Raw genomic sequence first — 22,393 nt, 5'->3', positions numbered from 1 at the left:
GGTGAAGGTTCACACCAAGGCCACTACGAGACCCCATGTGCCCTCCCGGTGTGTTGTGGTGGGCGCCGATGCCCTCTAGTGGCCACTTGGGGAACGCAGGCCGATGCATGCCGTCCAGCAGTTCAGGTCACAGGCTCTTCCCTCTGAAGGCGGATTACACACCGAATGTCAGAACCTGCCCCTCTCTCTGAGAGCCCATCCGTCAGTCTACTTGGTGTTTATCAACGAGTTAAATCTGAAGCAGAACGGGAAATATTGTGTCTTCTTCCCTGGCACCTAATAAAAGAAGTGCAAACTAAATGTACAATTCCATTTCGCCTCCAGGATAAGCAGAGATTTGGGGAGGGGTGTGTGTGTAGGGAAAGGGACAGTCTCACAAACAGCTGGTAGGGGGTGAAATTGGCACAGCCACTTTGAAGAGCAGCATGACATTAGAATCAACACTTGAAATGTACACTCTGGACCCCAACTTTTCGCACCTAGCAATTTATCCTACAGGTACACACACAATATCTGGGATATTTTTCTGTGTTTTATGACCAAAAGCTGGAAGCAAACTACCTTACCACCCACGGGGACTCGATTAAATATTGTAATACATCCATACATAGAAGGCTATGCAGCTATTAGAATAAGAGCATCTGTCAGAATGGAATGAAGGACATTTGCATGGCATCTTTGGTGGCTCAGACAGTAAAGAATCTGCCGGCAGTGCAGGAGATCTGGGTTCAGTCCCTGTGTTGGGAAGATCCCCTGGAGATGGGAACAGCAACCCACTCCAGTGTTCTTGCCTAGACAATTACATGGACAGAGGAGCCTGGCAGGCTATGGTCCATGGGGTTGCAAAGAGTTGGACATGGCTAACACTTTCTTGGGCCTCCCTGGTGGCTGAGATGGTAAAGAATCTGCCTGTGATGAAGGAGACCTGGGCTCGATCCCTGGGTTGGGAAGATCCCCTGGAGGAGGGCATGGCAACCCACTCCAGTATTCTGGCCTGGAGAATCCCCATGGGCAGAGGAACCTGGTGGGCTGCAATCCATGGGGTCGCCAGGAATCGGGCACGACTGAATGACTAAGCACAGGACACAGCAAGAATGGAATATTTGCCAAAGATCCATTGTTGAGAGACGACAAAGTGACGAGCAGTGACAAAGAGCATGTGACCACCTGTGTAATGAAGGAGGACGCATAATACACATCTGCCAGTACATATGTGTGGACAGGCTCTGGGAACACCGGTACTCTGAGGGGTTCATCATGGACCTGGGAGCAGGAGTGCAGAGGAGACTTTGCTGCTCTTAGTGGGTTGTTTTTCCGTTTTGTTTGGGGCTTGGGCCATTTCCAACTATTATTGTTTATTGTGAAAAACATCGTGATTGTTTACCCACTCTACTGTAAATGAATATGTCTGTGTTCTAGCCTCTTAGCTATTACAGATATTGCTGCTATGAACATTCTTATACATTTCCTATGTATGTACATTTTTTTCTAGAGCATCAGTTCTCAAGTGGTTTAGTCCCAGGACAGCTTTTAGTCTTAAAAATTATGGAGGACCCCAAAGAGCTTTTGGTTATGTAGATTAATTACAGAAAGTTCCCTGCATATGAATGACTTCCATTTTGAGAGCACGTTGGTAAGTCCAGCAAAGTTAGCCTACATAGCCAGGTAACACAATTGGCTATATAGTACTGTGCTGGAAGACGTTTGTAATACTTTTCACACAAATAATATATAAAAAACACAAAAATAGAGAAAACATTTTAAATCTTACAGTACAGGACTGTGAAAATCACAGTACAGTACAACAGCTGGCATGCAGGGGCTGGCGTCACGTGACTAGGAAAGAAGGGTTACTGACGGGAGAAAAGAGAGGAGGCGGGAGACGGCAGAGCTGAAGGATCAACAGCAATGGGAGACGGAGGGCAAGCCGCCACTCACTCATGTCTGATGTCGCTGGAGCACACCTTCACATGTTTGAAAGTTCCCAACTTGCAGGTTCATGTGTAGGCAGCTTATTGCGTTTATTATACTGCTCTTTCCTGTGGCTCAGAGTGAAAAATCTGCCTGTCAAAACAAGAGACATGGGTTTGATCCCTGTGTCAAGAAGATCCCTTGGAGAAGGAAATGGCAACCCACTCCAGTATTCTTGCCTGGGAAATCCCACGGAGAGAGGGGCTGGGTGGGTTACAGCCCATGGGATTGCAAAGAGTTGGACACGACTTAGCAACTAAGCAACATTTATTATAATAGCCAGTAAGACCAATAACTTTTAAAAATATTTATTCAAAATCATAATGATCTATTATATGTTAATAAGTTGCATATTTTATGAAAAATAACTCTATTTTCCCAAAAAATTAATGAGAAGAGTGATATTGTTTTTTTTTTAAATTTCTCTCAGTTCAGTCATTCAGTCATGTCCAACTCTTTGTGACCACATGGACTGCAGCACACCAGGCCTCCCTGTCCATCAGCAACTCCCCGAGTTTACTCAGACTCATGTCCATTGAGTCGGTGATGCCATCCAACTTTCTCACCCTCTGTCATCCCCTTCTCCTCCTGCCTTCAATCTTTCCCAGCATCAGGGTCTTTTCAAATGAGTCAGTTCTTCACATCAGGTGGCCAAAGTATTGCAGTTTCAGCTTCAGCATCAGTCCTTCCAATGAACACCCAGGACTGATCTCCTTTAGGATGGACTGGTTGGATCTCCTTGCAGTCCAAGGGACTCTCAAGAGTCTTCTCCAACACCACAGTTCAAGCATCAATTCTTCGGCGCTCAGCTTTCTTTATAGTCCAACTTTCACATCCATACATGACTACTGAAAAAACCAAAGCTTTGACTAGACGGACCTTTGTTGGCAAAGTAATGTCTCTGCTTTTTAATATGCTGTCCAGGTTGGTCATAACTTTTCTTCCAAGGGGCAAGCATCTTTTAATTTCATGGCTGCAGTCAGCATCTGCAGTGATTTTGGAGCTCAAAAAACTAAAGTCTGTCATTGTTTCCATTGCTTACCCATCTATTTCCCATGAAGTGATGGGACCGGATGCCATGATCTTAGTTTTCTGAATGTTGAGCTTTAAGCCAACTTTTTCACTCTCCTCTTTCACTTTCATCAAGAGGCTTTTGAGTTCCTCTTCACTTTCTGCCATAATGGTGGTGTCATCTGCATATCTGAGGTTATTGATATTTCTCCCGGCAATCTTGATTCCAGCTTGTGCTTCATCCAGTCCAGCGTTTCTCATGATGTACTCTGCATGTAAGTTAAATAAGCAGGGTGACAATACACAGCCTTGACGTACTCCTTTCCAGCTCGTGTCAGGTGCAGCAGTGCGCTTCCCCAGGAACACCATGAGACCTGTGTGTGCAGCAGAAGTGCCTGTGTCTACAGTCCTCCCTTGCACCTGCAGCTTCTGCGGCCACAGGTTCCACCGCTCTCAGATAAAAAATATGAGAAAAAAGTAAAATTCAAGAAAGTTCTAAAAAAGCAAAACTTGAATTTGCTGTGTACCAGGCCACTATTTACGTAGTTTTTAGACTGTATTGGGTATTATAGGTAAACTACAGGTGATTTAAAGTATACAGGAGATGTGCGTGAGTTTATGCAAATACTATGCTGTTTTACATAAGGAACTGGAGCATCCTCTGATTTTGGAATCCAAGAGGGGTGGTGGAACCATTCACCTAAGGATACCAACAGATGATGGCACTCCCATTCTGTCACACAGATTACGAAAAAGACATGCACTCAAGGGTCGAGATGTAATAAAACTGGAGTTTACGTTCTCAAGAACATTCTTAAGTCACACTCACTTTTTTTCTTTTACTGTGAGTGTGTAGTAGTGAAGAACACAGTGGTATCATTTGGGGCTTCTGTCTCAGTTCAGGCTAAGGAAGCACTAATTTTACCCATCATTCTATTATGCATCAGTGCAAATGCTAAGACAGTGAAAAGGCAGGAATGTTTTATGAATATGAAGATAAGTTCGCCCTTGTGGACCTCCTGAAAGGGTCCTGGAGACCCCAGTAGTCCAGGGACAACACTGAGATGTTGCTCCAGGATATACCTGTGAAAGGAATCACTATGAAGGGACTCGCTGCCTGCCCTGTGTCAGTCACAGGTGACGCCGGGTGAGCTCTACCCATTTACACTTGCTCCATGGCCTCACTGACACTTGAAGTTGTCAAACTTTAGTTTTGTTAAATGGAGCATCTTTTCATGTGTTTTGGACCTTCTTGTTTTCTCTTCTATGAAATGCCTGTCCCTAATTTTTCTTCAGTTTTCTATTGCTGATTTGTCTTTTTCCTTAAGGATTTTTAAGAGTTTTGTGTGAGTATTTAAAATATGTACTAGTTAATAATCCCTTGTCAGTTAGATGTACTGCAAATTTTCTTCCCCTGGTTGATTGCTTTGAATTTCATTCTCATTATGGTGTCTTTTAATGAATAGGTGTTCTTAATTTCCTCCTGATAAGGAATTTACATTTTTGGATTATTTCTACCTTCATATTTTAAAGTTATATTATTAGGTACAGACAAATTTAAACTCATGCTATATTCTCAATAACTCAAAAATTTTATCTCTATGCAGTTACCCTTTAAACTCTTCTAACGTTTCTTGCCTTAGAGTCTTTTTTGCCTTAAAGTCTATTTTGTCTAATATTAAGATAGATATGTGATATTTATCATGCATATTTTTCTATTTTATTTATATCCCTGTGTTTGGGATGTAGCTCTTGAAAGTAGCAGGCGGTTGCATTTTTTTTTAATTAGTGACTAAACAAATCCATATAGAATAATTTCTGATCTGTGTGCATTTGTTTTTACTGTCTTCTTTTGTACCTTGCCTTCTTTACCTATTCTTCTTTTTTCTTTCTTTGCTTCTTTTGGATTCTCTGAAATTGTGATACACTTATACAGTGGACTTATAAAATTATGTTTCCATTTTTTAAATTATGTTTCTAAAGGATATTTGATAGCACATAAGAAGGTTCATGTGGGAAAATATAGAAATATATATAGTTACAGATAGAAACGTGCATACATACATATGACTGACCCTCATTATGCCACACTTACATCCCACAGTCATCATGAACACTGAACTGGCAAATACTGAGTCCTTACTCCCAAGGAAAATATAAGATTAGGTTCCTTGCAAGCCTCTCATCACAGCCTTTTCATCAACCAGTCAATATATAACCTTGATTTGTGTGTGTTTCTGTTTGATGAGACCTTGTATTGTTGATTCAGTATCACTGAATTCATAGCCAACAGTACGACAACGCACGTCTGAATGAAGCTTATCAGACACATATTGTTTTTTCCTTAGGGCACATGTCAGCCTTCATGTGCTTAGGGACATGAGACAGCATGGCAGCGCTGTGCTGGAGGGTTCCATCTCTGTGCTTGGGGCCACTTTGACCAATGAAATCACCAACAAATATCACGAAAATGCAAAAAGTGACACTAAAATAGATTAGAAAAAGGACACTTGTACAGTACAGAAGCTGAAACCAGAAGTCAGGGCATCAGCTCAACCTCAGCTGGGAACTCACAGGTGTGCTGGGTGACAAACGTCTTGCTGCTCTGTGCATGTCCACAAGTGACCAAGAAGCGATGTGAGTATGAATTTGGAGGTCACGCATGGGATGAAATTTTAGGAAGCAAACACAAAATTTATGAGTAATGCGCATTACTTGTGTGTAGGGGTGTGCGATACACACATACATGAAGTCACATCTTTAGCTGTATAGAAAAGATAACTGGAAGGACATGTCAGATCATCGATACTTGTGGATGGTTTTGAGGTTTCGATGTTTCTGAGATCGTCTCTAATGATGAGGGCTGACTTTTAAAAAGTTATTCATGTTCAAAATGTTACTGACAAAAAATCTGAGCGTGGTTCTTGTGTCTTTCCTAGCCTTGTTTCGGTGACAAGACTAACAACCTGGAAGCTTACGTGAAGTGGTTCAACAGACTGTGCTACCTCGTGGCCACTGAGATCTGCATGGTGCGTAGGAAGTGAGAGCCTGAGCTGGCATGGCCAGAGCTGGCCGGGGCTTGAGAGGAGCCCACCTGGGGGGGCCAGAAGGCCATGATGAGCCCATCTGTCTCCTAGCCCAGAGCCAGGCTGGGCACCCTCTGGGACAACAGGTGTTACCTGGCTTGCCTGTGGAGACATTTCCCCCTGAGTAGAGCCTGACATGAATTCACCTGCCGGTCCCAGAGGGAGTCAGAGAGATGCTTGCTGAAGGAGAGGGGAGTAGGCTATCCGCTTCTCCCACCTGTGCCTGGGGCGGCCTGGCCTGCAGCTGAATTCTGTGTGGCTCCCTCGGAACTTAGAAATAATCCAACTTTAAGAAGTGGGAGATCGCCCTTTGAAGCCCAGGTCCCCGGCATCTCCCAGAAAGCACAGAGACTCGGCAACACCGAGCTGGACGTGCTGGCCCCTGGATCTCAGCCCTGCCGAGCCAGACCCCGCTGAGCCTCCTCCCCTCCTTACGGCGGTGGGGACCCTCTCCCCAGTCCATTCCTCCACTGTGAGGCGAAGCCCAGGGGCCCCTGTCTCAAGAACAGTTTGGAGGGGGCACACGTGCTGGGGTGGGCTCTCTGGAAGCAGACAGAGCTTGGGGGGTAACGGGTTTGTTTATGGGGTCAAAGCCTGAAATTGAGAAAGTGGGAGAGGCTCAAGCGGCTCCCGTCAGGACACCCACACCCCACCGTGGTCGAGCCTGATCTCCCACCTTGCTCGGTCACCATCGCCATCGCTGTGGGGGCCGACCTCCAAAGCAAGCAGGACCTCAGGCGGGCAGCTCTCTGAAGGGTCACGTGTTACAGCTCCACCAGTAACACAACGCACTTCTCAGTGGCAGTAAAGACCGTGGCTGCATGTCTGGGAGGCAGGCGATATCCTTGGAGAGGACAGTGTGGGTTTCCGTGAGCCCTGCCTCTTCTGACATTGCATCCCTGGCCTGGGAGTCAAGAGGGATGGGGCTTTACCTGAGCAAACCCTGGACCGAGCTCACCCAGAGCTGAGCAGCACTTGGCTGGAGAAGGACACGGTCTGCTCCTGAGCCGTCACAGAGGTCCAATCTCACACACTCAGCTGGCATTGGGGGTGAGGTCACACAATCAGTTGACAGAAAGCAGTGGTGGGACTGCTAGGGGACAGGGCCTCGGGGTCACTGTGTGGCCCCCACACCCCATGCAGAGTGAAGTTTGGTGCTGGGAAGAGAGGCGAGGTGGCTCTGCTCCCTGCACCTAAGGGAAGAGATGCTGGAACTGAGCCTGAGAGGAGGGGCCATGAGGGGCCCCCAGTGCCCCCAGGTTTCAGGCGGCTCGTGTGTCCCCCCAGAAGTCCCACCACCCCCCCACTTGACCCTCTGTGCCATGGACTCTGTGCTGCCTCCCCCCGGGGCGTCGTGAGACCCTGAGTCCTCAGGCTGCAGATCGCCCTGGTTCGAAGCATCTCAGCTGGAAAGTTTAATGAGTTTAATGCGTAAGCAGGTCAGTGCGGGGTGGGGACCCCTCATCACTGAGGCTCAGGTGCCCTGTCCCCAGCCGGCCAAGAAGAGACGGAGGGCCCAGGTGATTGAGTTCTTCACCGACGTGGCCCGGGAGTGCTTCAACATTGGCAACTTCAACTCCCTGATGGCCATCATCTGTGAGTGGGCCGCCAGGCCTGGGGCCCCCAGGGCAAGTGCTCCCAGAGAGTGTGGGGTGGGTGCAGGCAGGCAGTGGGGCACCAGCCAGGATGTGCCTCTGAGCAGGAGGTGGGTGCAGGCTGGGCCCCAATTCCCCCACCCCACCCCAAAGGTCCTGGGGAGGTGCCCCTTTAGAGGCGAGCCCAGCCCTTTCAATGTGCTTGGTGAGAGCTTGGCAGCGTGTATCCAGATTCAGGGCGAGTGGAGACCAAAAGCAGGCTCCTGGTCACAGCATAGGCCTGTGTTGTGGGCATGGGGACAGGGGCATGCACATCCAGAAGCCAGGCCAGCCTAGACACAGCGTCCACTAGCGCCCACCCACCCCCCTGGCAGGCTGAGGCTCCCCCAAATGTCAGCCCTCATCAGGGTGCAGCCTGAGAGGATTAGGGGATCAGCCAGCTAGGGGCTTCCCAGAGGAGCTGTGTAGCAATAAAACTATGCAGCCCAGAAGAGCCCTGCCAGCCTGGCCCTGCCCCTAGCTCAGCCATCCCTCTTCCAGCGGGCATGAACATGAGCCCGGTCTCCAGGCTGAAGAAGACTTGGGCCAAAGTGCAGACTGCCAAGCTTTTCATCCTCGAGGTAAGCAAGGCTGCTGGGCTGCTGGGGCCGCCAGCATCCCCAGGACACCGTTGCCCAAATGCCTCCCTGTCTCCTTGCAGCACCAGATGGACCCAACGGGCAACTTCTGCAACTATAGAACAGCCCTGCGAGGGGCAGCCCACCGCTCCCTGACTGCCCACAGCAGCCAGGAGAAGGTAGGTCAGAGGCTTGCCTAGCCCTCAGAGCTCCTCCCTGCTCCGGGCCACCTGGGCTCAGGAAGGCTGTATCAGGGATCCTAGGTGGGGACTGGGAGGTCACTTGGTCCGATCCCTGGCCTTCTACAAGCCCTGTAATAGATAGTCACGCCATCTTGCTTGAATGCCTCCAGTATAGGGAATGCACCGTTTCCCCAAACAGATCAAGACACTCCGCGGCAGCTCTAAGTGGCAGCTAGACGGATGGATGGGTCAGTGGGAGAATGGACGGAAGAAGGATGAATAGACGGGTGGAAGGGTGCGCAGAGGGGAGGGAGGAAAGATGGAAGGAAGAATGGGGGGCCCGGGGCTGGAAGGCAGGTAGAGGGAAGAAATGAGGGCTGGGAGGAGGGGAGGAAGTCTGGAGGTGCCGCCGCAGCCCTCCAGGGCCCCAGGCCGACACTTTGAGGCCAAAGCTCACTCTGCTCTCCTCCTGCCCGTGGCTGGCTCCCTCCGCCCCTCCCGCTCCCCTCGTCTCTGTCGTGAAGCCCCTCCACACAGGTCTCTCTGGGTGACCTCCGTGTTGAGCTGGGTTCTGATGGAACTGCTCAGGTCCAGAAAACAAGGGCACAGGTTTACAGTCGTGAGGACACACAGAAGCGGTGAAAAATTCTCACACGTGGGAAATGTTGCCACCCTGAGGACCGCTCCAAGAAGCCTGCCCCAGGCACCTGAGGGGCCACCTCTGTCCCCAGAGCCCCACTGCCCTTAATCCCCACCCTCTATCCATCTCAGCGGGGCTCCCCATTCCAACTTCATTTAGCCATCACACCCTGGAACTGGACTAGGAACTCAGCACCACAGTGAGGGGCTGGAGATGGATGGAGACCACCCACCCCCGGGCCCAGTGAGGAAGAGGGCAGGACAGGGCTCTGGAGCAGAGCCCGCTGGTCCTGTCCTGCGTCCACTGCTTACCACTGTATGAGCTCATATGAGCTACTGTACCTCAGTTAGCAAAGAATCTGCCTGCACTGCAGGAGGCCCAGATTCAATTCCTGGGTCAGGAAGATCCCCTGCAGAAGGCATTGGCAGCCCACTCCAGTATTCTTGCCTGGAGAATCCCATGGACAGAGGAGCCTGGGAGGCTACAGTCCATGGGGTCGCAAGAGTCGGACACGACTGAGAACTAAACCCCCACCATGAGTTACTTACCCTGAGTCTCAGCTTCCTCATCTGTGAGATGGGTCATAAGAGCCCTACTTCACAGGACAGTGATGAGGATGAAATGTGAGCCCATCTGTACACAGTTTAGCACACGAAGTGCTCAGGCCCACCACTGACACCCCGGTGACCAGGGTGGAAGTGTAGACAGGAAGGGTCTGAACACAGCATGGGGAGTGGCAAAGACATCCCTCATTGTGTAGGTTGAATCCCACCATATTGGTATCAGGAATGAATGTTTGTGACACGTTCTCACTGTCTCCAAGCCCTGGCACAGACAAGACGTGAGCAAATGGTTGCTGAATTGACACAAATCTAGGATAACCAGTTCACCCCAATTTGCCTGGGACTGCCCCAGGTTTAGCACCACAAGTTCTGCGTTCCAGGAAACTCCTGTTGCTGACAAACCCTAGTGAGCCTGGCTCTGGCCCTGGCTTAATGGTCACTAGCTAGATGACCTTGTACCAGGCCCTGACACTCTATGGGCCTCAGTTTCCCCCTCTGCGCTGCCCAGCTGAGCCATCCGTGCTTCGATGCTATGCCGAGTGCTCAGTGCTCAGGTTCTCACCTCAAAGCCCTTGTCATCTTGGATGGGGAATGATCTAAGCATTCCCCGAGCCAGAAGCATCAGGACTTGAGGGATGGGCTAGAAGCCGGCTGTAGCTGGACTGGCCACATGGGCCCAGCTCTGGAGCCTGAGGGCAGAGCAGATGTGTTATTTCCTGGGCTGGCAAAACACAGCACATAAACTAGGTAGCTTACAACAACAGAAATGTGCTATCTCACAAAGCCAGAGGCCACAGGCCAAAGTCAAGGTTGGCAGGGCCACGCTGTCTCTGGGGGCTCTATGGAAGGATTCTTCTTTGCCTCTCCTGGTTTCCGATGGCCACAGGTGTTCCTTGGCTAGTGACTGCATCACTCCTACCTGTCTCTGTTTTCACATGATTATGTGAAACAGATAGTATATGTCTAAATTTACCTCTTTATAAAAGTACCTGCCCACATAATCCAGTGTGACCTCATCTCCACTTGATTCCATCCAGAGCAAGACTGTATCTCCAAGTAAGTTCCCATTTGTAAGCACTGGGGTTTAGGATGTGAACATGCCTTTTTTGAGGGGCACGATTCAATCCACACATAAGGTAGCCCCAGCTGACCCCCCAGCAGTAGTCTGAGCTGTCAGCAGTTGGTCTCCTTTCTTTGTGCTAAGTCACTTCAGTCCTGTCTGACTCTGTGTGACCCTGTGGACTGTAGCCCACCAGGCTCCTCTGTCCATGGCATTCTCCAGGCAAGAGTACTGGCGTGGGTTGCCAGGCCCTCTCCAGGGGCTCTCTCCCCCGCCAAGGGATTGAACCCGCGTCTCTTACATCTCCTGCGTTAGCGGGCAGGTTCTTTACCACTAGTGCCACCTGGGGTCACCAGGTGCAGAATAAGGAGGGAGAGACTGGCCCTTCTCAGGCTGAGGGCAGAAGCCCGTCCCTTTGCTGGCCTTGCCCTGAAATGGCACGGTCGGATCTTTCGCTTCGAGAAAGACATGGAGCAGCACGTTGTTAAACACGTTTGTGAAGGAGGCCGCAGAGTTTCAAGCAGACGACTCACATTCCACTTTTCAATTCATAAAGCCAGAGCTTTCAAAAGCATTGTTCTCTTTCCACCTATTTATTCTTGTTTTAATATTTATTTTATATTTAGCAGTGTGCTCAGCACACACCATTCCTCCTGTCTGTGGACCCGTGATCCGTGGGGGGAAGCTCCCACTGGCCTCTCCCAACAGACGATGGGAGAAACGTTCAAAGGCCACTGAAACTCTGCATCTTTCCCTCCACCCCAACACGAGGGGAGCATGGCATTGTATACAGCAGGAGCTCAGTCATGCTGGGGTCCAATGGGGCCTGGGAGAAAATAGTCTGGTTCCAGTTTGTGCCTCCTTTGTGGTTTCCACATTGCCCGCCCCCATAGTGCACACTAGGTGGTCTATATCCTGTGGATCTCTGAGACTGGGCAGCCTTGCCCGGGAAGTCTCTCCTGCCCTCTGCATGGGGTTATCTGAGGGCCCTGGGGCAGGGGGCTGCTGACACGGCTGCCTCTCTCCTGTGCAGCCGCTGTGGGGAGTGCAGCTGAGGGCTGACCTGCACCCTTTCCCTTCCAGATCGTCATCCCCTTCTTCAGCCTGCTCATCAAGGACATCTACTTCCTAAACGAGGGCTGTGCCAACCGCCTCCCCAACGGACATGTCAACTTTGAGGTAGGGCCCAGGCTCTCAGAGGGCCTGCCACCAAGTTAGGCAGACTGATAAGAGCTTCCCGAGCAGAAGTTCTGGCCCCGAGTGGTTGGATTAATGTAGGGCTCTGAGGCGGAGTGCAGCAGTTTGCAGCCAGCATCTGGGCAGGACTGTTGGGGTCCCTCCACATCTCCCCCAGGAAGAGACTGAGACTCATGAACACATGGATCCCCACTCTGCAGAGGCCTTGTGCCCAGCACAGATGAAGTAGCATAATTTTCAGCCCTTAAAAAGCACCAGACTGGTGAGAGAGAGAGCCGTGCAGATCCACGGTGACAACTTTGATGAGATGCTGTGACAGGAGCCACATAGGAGCACAGTTCAAGGTCAGAAGAGGCCTTCCAAAGGAGGGGCCCTTAGCAGCATGAGGAAGTGATCAGGTGAAGTGGAAAGAAGGAGATAAAGACTTCCTCTCCCTCTGCAGATAACTCCTCACTGGCAGCTCAGGTGCTCTTCCCTCCTCCAGGAGGCCCCCACTGACCTCACAGGCAGAGGGAGGCCCTTTACATAGTGGGCTGGTATCCATCAGTCACAGCACTCAAGTCCCCAAGCTCTTCAGAAGCAAGGCCAGGCTGATCCACTCTGTCTTAACCCAACACACAGACTCACCCAGCACATGTGTCTCAAAGTGGCTTGTGGGCTGGGCATGGAAGGGGAGCAATGGAAGAGGAGTCCCAAGGACACAGGTTAGTGATAGCAGATGGTCACCGAGTCAGACAGAGCATTGCATGAGCAGTGATTCCCAATCCACAGGAGAGCAAGGGCTTTTCTCCTGCAAGAGGGCCAGACCTACCCTGGTACAGCCCCACTCATTCTCCAAGTGGTAGCAATTCTGGGCTGGCCCCTCACTGTCCAAGTCTCAGGCTCTCCCACCACGGAACAGGGCTTCCGCCACGACCACACAGAGGGCCTGGGAGGAGTGGACGTGCAGCAAGGCTGGCCGAGGGCTCTGCCGCTGCCTCCTACTGACAGGGTCCACAGTGAATGCCTGGACTCTCTCACCTGGAGCTGCCTCTGCTGTGGGCCTCACCTGGACACCCCAGCAGGTCTTCACATGCTACCCACAGGCCTGATGACCCCTGAGGGCTGAACATAGCTGGACAAAGCCCAGTCCAGCAAGTGGCCTGGGTGCCATATCCCAGGGGAACAGTCCAGGCTGCAGGCAACAAGGAAGAGGCTGGGCTTGGGAGAGACCACAGAGGCTAAGGGGCCAGGGAGTTCACAGTACACACCCTGTCTTTTGCCTTTCTTGAATTGGTCCTTATAACCAAGGCCTAGGAGGAAGGGTGGGTGGTTGGACAAGAGGCAAGGTACTTAAGTGGCCACAGATCCCTGGGCATGGGCAGTGGGGGCTAGAGGCAGACACCAAGGCTGATCAGAGGAAGCCACAGAGTGGGGTTCTTACCCAGTCACAACTTTGTATTTAAAAAGCAGCAGTTAGCAGTTTTTAAACTTTTAAATAAATGTATTTAAATTTTACTCAAAATTCTACTCAAATGAGTTAAATTTTATTTAAATGCATTTACATCTCAGACTTGCTGTAAGTAGGGATATATCACTTGCCATAAGTTGAGATAACCACAAAAATAAGCAGAATGAAAGTAAAGCAGTAGTCCCCTCTAGCTTAATGCACTGCCTGCTGATGGCCATAGCCCAAGACTGCCCTTTCCCCAAGACAAGAGAAGAGGATGAGCCTTAGGTATTGGGTGTGGCAAATTCTTCACAGAGAATAAAGAGAGATGACCAGCATCCAGATTTCCTGATGAATGACTCTGTCATTTTCTGCCCCATGATCCGCTCTGCCCGCCCTAGAAGCAGGCCTCTCTGGGAGTGATGAGAGAGGACGAGCCAGGGCCAGCCCGGCTGTCACAGGTGACCTCCAGGCACTAAGGGTGCCTACACTTTGTGTCTCTATGTCTTTGGCAGAAATTTCTGGAGCTGGCCAAGCAAGTAGGAGAGTTCATCACCTGGAAACAAGTGGAGTGTCCCTTCGAGCAAGACCTCAGCATCACCCACTACCTGCACACTGCCCCCATCTTCAGTGAGGATGGTAAGGCAGCCCCTGGCCTCCCTTCCCCTCAGCCATGAAACTCGTGGGAGGTCTCTGAGTCACGTCACTGTTGAGGGCCCTTGCTGTGAGTAGGGATGCGCCACACCCAAGTGTGCTGGTTCTGGGAGGAAGCAGAGAAGACTGCATCCCCCAACTGGATAATTGCTGCCCCCAGAGCACAGGACAAGGCCTTGGGAGATGCAGGTTGTGGCCCCAAGGTCACGCTGCTCCCTGGGCACAGTTTGGACGCTGTTGGACATTGTAAATCTGAACAATGTTTGACCCTAATTCCTTCATCAGGAAAGTGGGCGTGATGATAAAAACAGCCCTCCCAGGGCTCATGTGGGGATGGTAAAGCATTCGGCTGACTGTGGGTCTTTTCACAGCTGGTGTTTGTGTGTGTGTGTATGTATGCAATGTGAGTACCTGTGTACATGTGTGTGCATGTGTAATACACACTGTCATGAAATGAGGCATGCATTCCCCCAAGCACTGTTGATATCTGTCTCCTTAAATAGGTTAGCATTTCCATCTGATCATTTGTCAGAATCAACAGATTTGCTTATGAACTTACTGAGTATACTCCCGGAGCTGCCTCCTCCAGAAAGAGAAAGTAATGGAGAAGCAAATAGTCATCTGGGGCTCAGCCGATGACCCTCACAGAGGCAGTGTGACTCCATGGTTAGCTGCTTTCTGGATGCAGGATGCCATGGGACCACGCTGGGAGGACCCTGCTTAGCACACAGGAGGCCTAGATTCTCATCATGGCAGGCATTCTACACACGGACCCACACCCATGCTCAGGAAAACATCATCTGCCAAAAATAAAAAATTAAGGGAAAGAATTTTTTAGTGACTTGCTTCTGAATTAATATTTTCAATTTGGCCATTTTATTCCTTTATTTTGAAGTTAGTAAATTGGGGGGGTGTCACCCATATCTGGAGTCTCCCCTGCTACACATAACGATAAGCTCACCAGCCTGGCTGCTCCCACCCCAGAAGCGGTGTTACCTATCGGCACATATTGCAACTATAAAGTTGGGTAATGAGAGAAACTACTTCCTAGCGCTATGGTGAGAATTAACTGACATGGCACCAGCAAAGCCCACAGGACTACATTCAATCAATACTAGTTGTATTCGTTTCTTACTGACGTTGTGACAGATCACCACAAATTTGGTGGCTCAGAACAACACAAGTTTATCCTCTTGTGACTACAGAAGTTAGCAAGTCTGAAATCAGTTCTACTGTGCTAAAATCGAGGTGTTGTCAGAACTGGTTATTTCTGGAGGCGTTAGGGGGGAAATCCATTTCCTGGCCTTTTACAACTTCTAGTGGCTGCCTGCCTGAATTCCTTGGTTTGTGGCCCCTTCTTCCACATTCTTCTTATACCAGCCTCTGCTTCCACCAGCATATTGCCTTCTGAAGTCAAGTCTCCCTCTTTCTCTCTTGTAAGGATACTTGTGATTGCAGTTAGGACCCCCCCAGATAATCCAGGACAGAGAATCTCCTCATCTCTGGATCCTTAACTGAACTGTATTTGTGAAGTCCCTGTTGGCCATATTCAGGGGATTAAGACCTGTATCTCTGGGGCAATTACTCAACCTACTACACTAATTATTATGATGGTTACTGTCGTTAGTCAGTGGAACGTGGGCAGTAAGATGTGTCCGAGGCACAGTAGGAGAGGGGTGGGGAGAGTCTGGGGCGGGAGGAGGAGAGGCTTGGGGGTGCGTTTCATCCACTCCTTCAGTCAACAGTGTTTCTAGAGGGCCCGCTAACTGCTGGCCAGACAGACTGCCGTGAACATACAAGTGAAGTCCTGGCCCTTCTGGAATGCCCTTAGAGGGAAACACCTTCCATTCTGACCCTCCTTTCTTCCTATCCTTCCCTCCACCCTCCCCCCGGACACACACACACACAAACGAAGGCTGAGAAAATCAAGAAAAGCAACATAAGACGTATTAGGCCCCAGTTAGGATGGTCAAAGCCTCTGACAAAAGCCTGGCCCTGCCCTCAGTCCCATCAGACCTCTCCTGACAGGGTGTGCTAGCCATCCAGTCAGCTCCCTGAAACAAGAGAAAATAGAGAAAATCTCAGCAGAGACATAGAAGATATACAGAAGAGTCAAATGGAAATTATAGAACTGAAAAATGCAACAGCTGAAATAAGAAACCTGAATGGATGTGTTCAATAACATAACAGGGAGGACAGAGGAAAGAATCAGTGAGCTGAAAGACAGAACAGTAGAAATATACAGTCTTAACAACAGAGAAAAAAGACTGAGCCAAGCCGAGGGGCCAGTGGGACTGTAACAAAAGACCTAGCACTCATGTCATCAGAGTCTGGGAAGGAAAGGACAAACTGGGTATGGTTGAAAAGTGCTCAAAGACGTAATGGCAAGAAATTTCCCTATGTGGAAAAGATATAAACCTACAGATTCAAGAAGCTGAGTGAATCCCAAACAGGCTAAACCAAAAGAACCCACACCAAGACATATCATAATCAAACATCTGGAAACTAAAGAAAAAGAACCACCTTGAAAGTACTCAGAGGGAAATGACAGTACCCATAGGAGAAAAACAATCCAAAATTGACATCAGGTTCATCATCAGATACCATAGCCAGGGGCAGGGGCACATTTTCCAAGTGCTGAAAGAAAACAACTATTGACCCATAATTTTATATCCAGTGAAAATATCCTTTAGTAACTTACTGTGGATAAGTCAAAATGGAATTCTAGAAACTGTTCAAGGAACTCATAAGAAAAGAAGAAAAACAAAACACAGAACAAAAAGAAAATAATACATGAGGAAATAAATAAACAGGCAGACTTAAACTCTAACATATCAATAATTATATTAACATAAGTGATCCAAATACAGAGATTGGCAGAGTAAATTAAAAATGTGACCCAACTGTATGCTATCTACATGAAACTCTTTTTCAAATATAATGAGATAGACAGGTTAAAAAGTAAAATGATGGGGAAACATTAATCAAAAGAAAGCAGAAATGGCAGTATTACTATAAGATAAATTACTTCAAAGCAAAGAAAATTTCCAGAGACAGAGAGGAACATTCAGTTCAGTTCAGTTGCTCAGTCATGTCTGACTCTTTGCGACCCCATGAACCACAGCACACCAGGCCTCCCTGTCCATCACCAACTCCCGGAGTCCACCCAAACCCATGTCCATTCAGGCAGTGATGCCATCCAACCATCTCATCCTCTGTCATCCCCTTCTCCTCCTGCCCTCAATCTTTCCCAGCATCAGGGTCTTTTCAAATGAGTCAGCTATTCACATTAGGTGGCCAAAGTATTGAAACTTCAACATCAGTCCTTCCAATGAACACCCATGACTGATCTCCTTTAGGATGGACTGGTTGGATCTCCTTGCAGTCCAAGGGACTCTCAAGAGTCTTCTCCAGCACCACAATTCAAAAGCATCAATTCGGCGATCAGCTTTCTTTATAGTCCAACTCTCACATCCATACAAGACCACTGGAAAAACCATAGCCTTGACTAGATAGACTTTTGTTGGCAAAGTAATGCCTCTGCTTTTTAATATGCTGTCTAGGTTGGTCATAACTTTCCTTCCAAGGAGTAAGCGTCTTTTAATTTCATGGCTGCAATCACCATCTGCAGTGATTTTGGAGCCCCAAAAATAAAGTCAGCCACTGTTTCCTCTGTTTCCCCATCTATTTGCCATGAAGTGATGGGACCGGATGCCATAATCTTAGTTTTCTGAATGTTGAGTTTTAAGCCAACTTTTTCAGTCTCCTCTTTCACCCTCATCAAAAGGCTCTTTAGTTCTTCTTTGCTTTCTGCCATAAGGGTGGTGCAATCTGCATATCTGAGGTTATTGATAGTTCTCCCGGCAATCTTGACTCCAGCTTGTGCTTCATCCAGCCCAGTGTTCCTCATGATGTACTCTGCATATAAGTTAAATAAGCAGGGTGACAATATACAGCCTTGATACTTCTTTCCCTATTTGGAACATTATGTAATAATAAAATGGTCAGTCCCCCAAGAAGATGTAGCAATCTTAAATGTGTATCCACCAAGCAACAGAATTGCAATGTTTATGAAGCAAAACTCAACAGAACTGAAAGGAGAAGTAAACAAATTCACAATTATTAGTATAATTGGTGACTTCAACACCCTCTCTTAACAACTGATGCAACAACTACGGCGGATACCAGCAAAGACAAAGCAGAGCTCTCCACCACCATCAAAGAGGGTCCAACGGACACTTAACAAACCACTCCATATAACTGCAGCAGAACACACATTGTTTCAATTGCCCATGGAACATATACCAAGATAAACTATATCCTCAGCTACATAAGACAAAGTGCAACAGATTTAAACAACTGAAATCATGCGGTATATATTCTCTGATCACAACAGAATCAAACTAGAAATCAGTAACAGAAGACAGCAGGAAAATCTCCAAATGCTTAGAATCTAAACAGCATACTTCTAAATAATCCATGAGTTAAGAAGTCTCGGGGAAATAAAAAATAATTGAACTAAATGGAAATGCTATCAAAATTTGTGGGACATCGCTAAAGAAGGGCTGAGAGAATTTTACAGCAAGGAATGCATATATTAGAAAAAATGAAACACCTTGAATCAATCATCTCAATTCCCACTCCAAGAACTCAGAAAAAGAGGAGCAAAATAAACCAAAAGTCAGCAGAAGGAAAGAAATAAAAGCACAAGAGAGCAGAAATCAATGAAATGGAAAACAGAACCATTTTTAAAAGTTAATTAAAGAGCTTGTTCTTTGGAAAGCATAATAAAATTTCCATCCTCTAGCAAAGAACATCTTGACAAAGAAAAACGAGAGAAGGAAAGAGAAATTACTAATATTGGGAATGAAACAGAGTATCACTACAGACTCTGCCAACATCAAAAAACTCATAAGAAAATACTACGAACAACTATATGCATGTAAATTTGACAATTTAGATGAAATGGATCAATTTCTCAAAAAACATAAACTTCCGCAACTCAACATAAAATAGATAATTTGAATAGCCCTTAGCTATTAAGAAAACTGAAATTTTCATTTAAAAGCACTCCAAAATGAAGCATCTGAGCCCATATGGTTAGAGAATTCTACCAAATATTTAAAGAAATAACACCGACTCTGTATCATCTCCTTCAGAAAAAGAATGAAGAGGAGGAAACTTCCCAGTTTGCCTTATGAAGCTAATATTATGATATCAAAATCAGAGAAAGACAGTACAGATAATACAGACTGAGTCCCTCATGAATACAGATGCAAAAAATCCTTCAGAAAATACTAGCAAATATAATTCAGCAATATATAAAAAATAATTATATATCATGACTTATTCCAGAGATGCAAGGCTATTCAATATTCAAATAGATAACAGAGAACCCAGAAAGAGACCGACACGAATATTCTAAGTGATTTTTGACAAAATTGCAAAAGCAATTCAGTGAAGGAAAGATAGTCTTCGCAACAAATGATGCAAGTGTATCTGGACATCCATAGGGCAAAAAATGTTTCAACCTAAGTCTCACATTTTATACAGAAATTAACTCAAAATGGATCACAGGCTTGAATGTAAAATTATAAAACTTTTAGAAAAAAAAAGAGAGAAGCAAGAGAAAATCTTCAGAATGTAGAACCAAACAAAGAGTTTCTTATAAAACTAAACATGCAACCACTATATGACTCAGCAGTTATTCTCTTGGGGATATGTTTACTCCAGAGAAATGAATGTTTACATGTTTTCACAAAAACTCATGCACTAATGTTTACAGAAGCTTAATTTGTTACAGCCAAAGACTGGAAACAACCCAGATGGCCTTCAGTGGGTGAATGGTTAGACAAAGTATGGTGTGGAGTACTATTCAGCTACAAAAAGTAATGAACCACACTGATACACACTACAGCAGGGATGAATCTCCGGAGAGTTACAGAGTGAAAAGAGCCAGTCCCAAAAGGTTACATACTGTGTGCTTCCATTTATATCAGTCTCAAAATGACAAAGATACAGGGAACAGCTTAGTGGCGGTCAAGGGTTAAGGAAGGGGTGGGGCTGGAAGGGAGCCGAGTGTGGCTGTAAAAGGGCAGCAGGAGGGGCCCCTGTGGCGATGGCATGTTCTGCGCCTTCACTGTGCTGACCCCAATATCCTGGTGATAATCTCGTCCTATAGTTTGGCAGCTGGTGACTGTTGGGAGGAGCTGGGTGAAAGGTGCATGGATCTCCCTGTATTATTTCCTACAACCGCATGTGAGTCTGCAGTTACATCCCAATAACAATTTAATTCAAAAACAAGAAGCAGGTGAGACTGTTGCGTGTACACGACGTTATTATCGTTGACCATACATGCATAATATCACTTCATTTTCTGATTAGGTCTTTATTTGGCTTCTTATGAAAGTGAGAGCCCAGAGAACCAAACAGAAAAAGAGAGGTGGAAATCTCTAAGGTGAGTCTCTGTGCCAAGACAAGGTTGGGGGGTGGGGGGCAGGGTAGAGGGAGGGGTAGGGTGCTTGGGGCCAAGTCAGAGCTGAGGGACTTCATCCATACCTGGTTGTCAGCCTCCTGGGAGGCCTTCTGTGGGGGTGGGGGCAGGTCAGACCAGGGTTTTAGAGGTTAGGGAGGAACTCAAGCACTGGGGCATGAAGAAGAGGCAAGGACCATGCCCCCCAGAGCTGGAGGTTGCTACGTGGGCAGCTGAGATGTGTGCCCCGGGGCCTGGAACCCCAGTCCATACTCATGCTAGAAAGTTAGACATGCACCATCTCTTCTTGTTTGGCCTGTTAATACAGCTGAACAAGGTCAGAAAGGAGGAGCAGCAGTGGGCTCTGAGGACTGAGGCACGAAGATGGCACACGCCCCTCTGGGGTGGGGGTCTCGGGGGTGTATAACCACAGGCCAGGCCAGCAGGTTCTCACCACCCTCAGCATGTTTAAATCTGCAGGTCTTCTATTCTGGGGAAGACATGAGAAGCACTGAGCTGGAGAAGGAGGAGGAGGGAGAGGAAGAGAGGAAGCCAGCCTTCTGCAGTCCCGCCTGCCCCAGCCAGCCCAGTGGGAGGCGGAGGCATTGATGCGTCACTGCTTTGCAAACTGTCATCCTGTGGCCTGCCACCTGCCACAGTGACCACACCGCCCAGGCCAACTTTCTCCACCTTTTGTGAAACCTCAGCCCTGGAAGAGCCTAGGGCCTCCAAACATATGAGGGGCACGTGCCTCGGGGGCCCTGCCTTCAGAACAGTGGTGGTCACATTGCTGGTCAGTCTGTCTGTCCTTGGCAATGATCCAAGAGGTTGGGCGGCTATGGTCTCACCCTCGCCATGGAGGTAGACACCTAGCCTGTCTCCGGGTGACCTGGGAGCCTTCATATCTCCAGCAGGCATCATGGTGGCATGAGAGGGGCTACAGCCCACCTGTGGCCCCTGCCGTTTTACTAATGAACCCAGTCCTGCCCAGTGGGATGGGCTGGTTTCTGCAGCCCTGTGTATGCCATTTCAGCATCCTGCTGGTATCAGGAGGGCTTCCTGGTGAGAGCTATGACGCCGGCCAGCAGGACACATTTGAGTCACGCTCTTGACCATGTGTGCCGTACACTGTAAATTTTAGAGTTGGTATAAACACATTGGTATACCCTGTGTATTGACATCCACTTCACATCTCACTGGTGACCTTCTTCCAGGATGCAGGGCAATGTCCCAGTTCAGGCCCAGGAACACAGTGACCGCAGGTCAGGAAGGGGACTTGGGGGCCATTTCCATGCCATAGACCCCATATCCTGCTGAAACTTGCTGGTGCACAATAGGTATTTGGTGAGCTCCAGTGAGTGGATACTGACAGCCATGTGTGAGGCAGATGCCCCGCTTGTTTGGGTGAATAGAGATGGAGTCGTGGAGGACTCACATCTCACAGGAGATCCTCCCAGCAGGCTCTCACTCTGCCCTTCACACACTGAGCCACATTTCTGGGCCTGGAGCAAATGGGTCATGGAGCTGCTGAGCCCCCACCTGGCATGCGACCAGATCACCCAGTCAAGAAGTCAGGGAGTTTGATGTGCACCCCCATTCCCAGTCAGGGCCTGAGCACTGAGGACTGTGCTGAAGATGCACTGCTGCATCCTGGCCAGCCCCTGACCACATCAGGCCTCTCAGAGTCCAGATCCCACTCAGCTGGGACCAGCCTCAGCTGTCCTGGTAGTGTGGCCCTTGGTCCCACATGGGGGACAGGCAGAAAGAGGACAACCAGCACCCCAGGTGCCTCCCCCAACTCGGAGAACTCCGCCTGACGAACCCAGGGCCTCAGCAAGGCTCCTTCAGCCTGAAGAGGCGCGGGAGTGTGCCTGTTCGGCTTGAACGGAATCTGCTCTACTCCAGACCAGCCTACC

At 48.4% G+C, this 22,393-nt stretch overlaps 1 protein-coding gene across 1 annotated transcript in view; it reads left to right on the top strand.

Moving 5' to 3' along the window:
• The window catches only part of RASGEF1C (RasGEF domain family member 1C), a 32,732-nt gene extending 11,161 nt beyond the window's left edge, over window positions 1–21,571 (top strand). Inside the window, exons 7-14 of the mRNA XM_088838415.1 lie at window positions 5,922–6,011; window positions 7,562–7,664; window positions 8,204–8,283; window positions 8,364–8,459; window positions 11,809–11,904; window positions 13,867–13,990; window positions 20,390–20,462; window positions 20,958–21,571. Coding sequence (XP_088694541.1) covers window positions 5,922–6,011; window positions 7,562–7,664; window positions 8,204–8,283; window positions 8,364–8,459; window positions 11,809–11,904; window positions 13,867–13,990; window positions 20,390–20,462; window positions 20,958–20,982 — 687 coding nt within the window. The 3' untranslated portion in view covers window positions 20,983–21,571. The remainder of the gene's footprint in view (window positions 1–5,921; window positions 6,012–7,561; window positions 7,665–8,203; window positions 8,284–8,363; window positions 8,460–11,808; window positions 11,905–13,866; window positions 13,991–20,389; window positions 20,463–20,957) is intronic.
• The last annotated feature ends 822 nt before the right edge of the window (window positions 21,572–22,393 follow it).

Source organism: Moschus berezovskii, chromosome 8 (genome assembly GCF_049115385.1).
Source record: "Moschus berezovskii isolate FMDL1 chromosome 8, NW_MosBer_1.0, whole genome shotgun sequence".
Classification (NCBI taxonomy): Eukaryota; Metazoa; Chordata; class Mammalia; order Artiodactyla; family Moschidae; genus Moschus; species Moschus berezovskii.
This window is presented reverse-complemented; position numbering and strand designations above follow the sequence as displayed.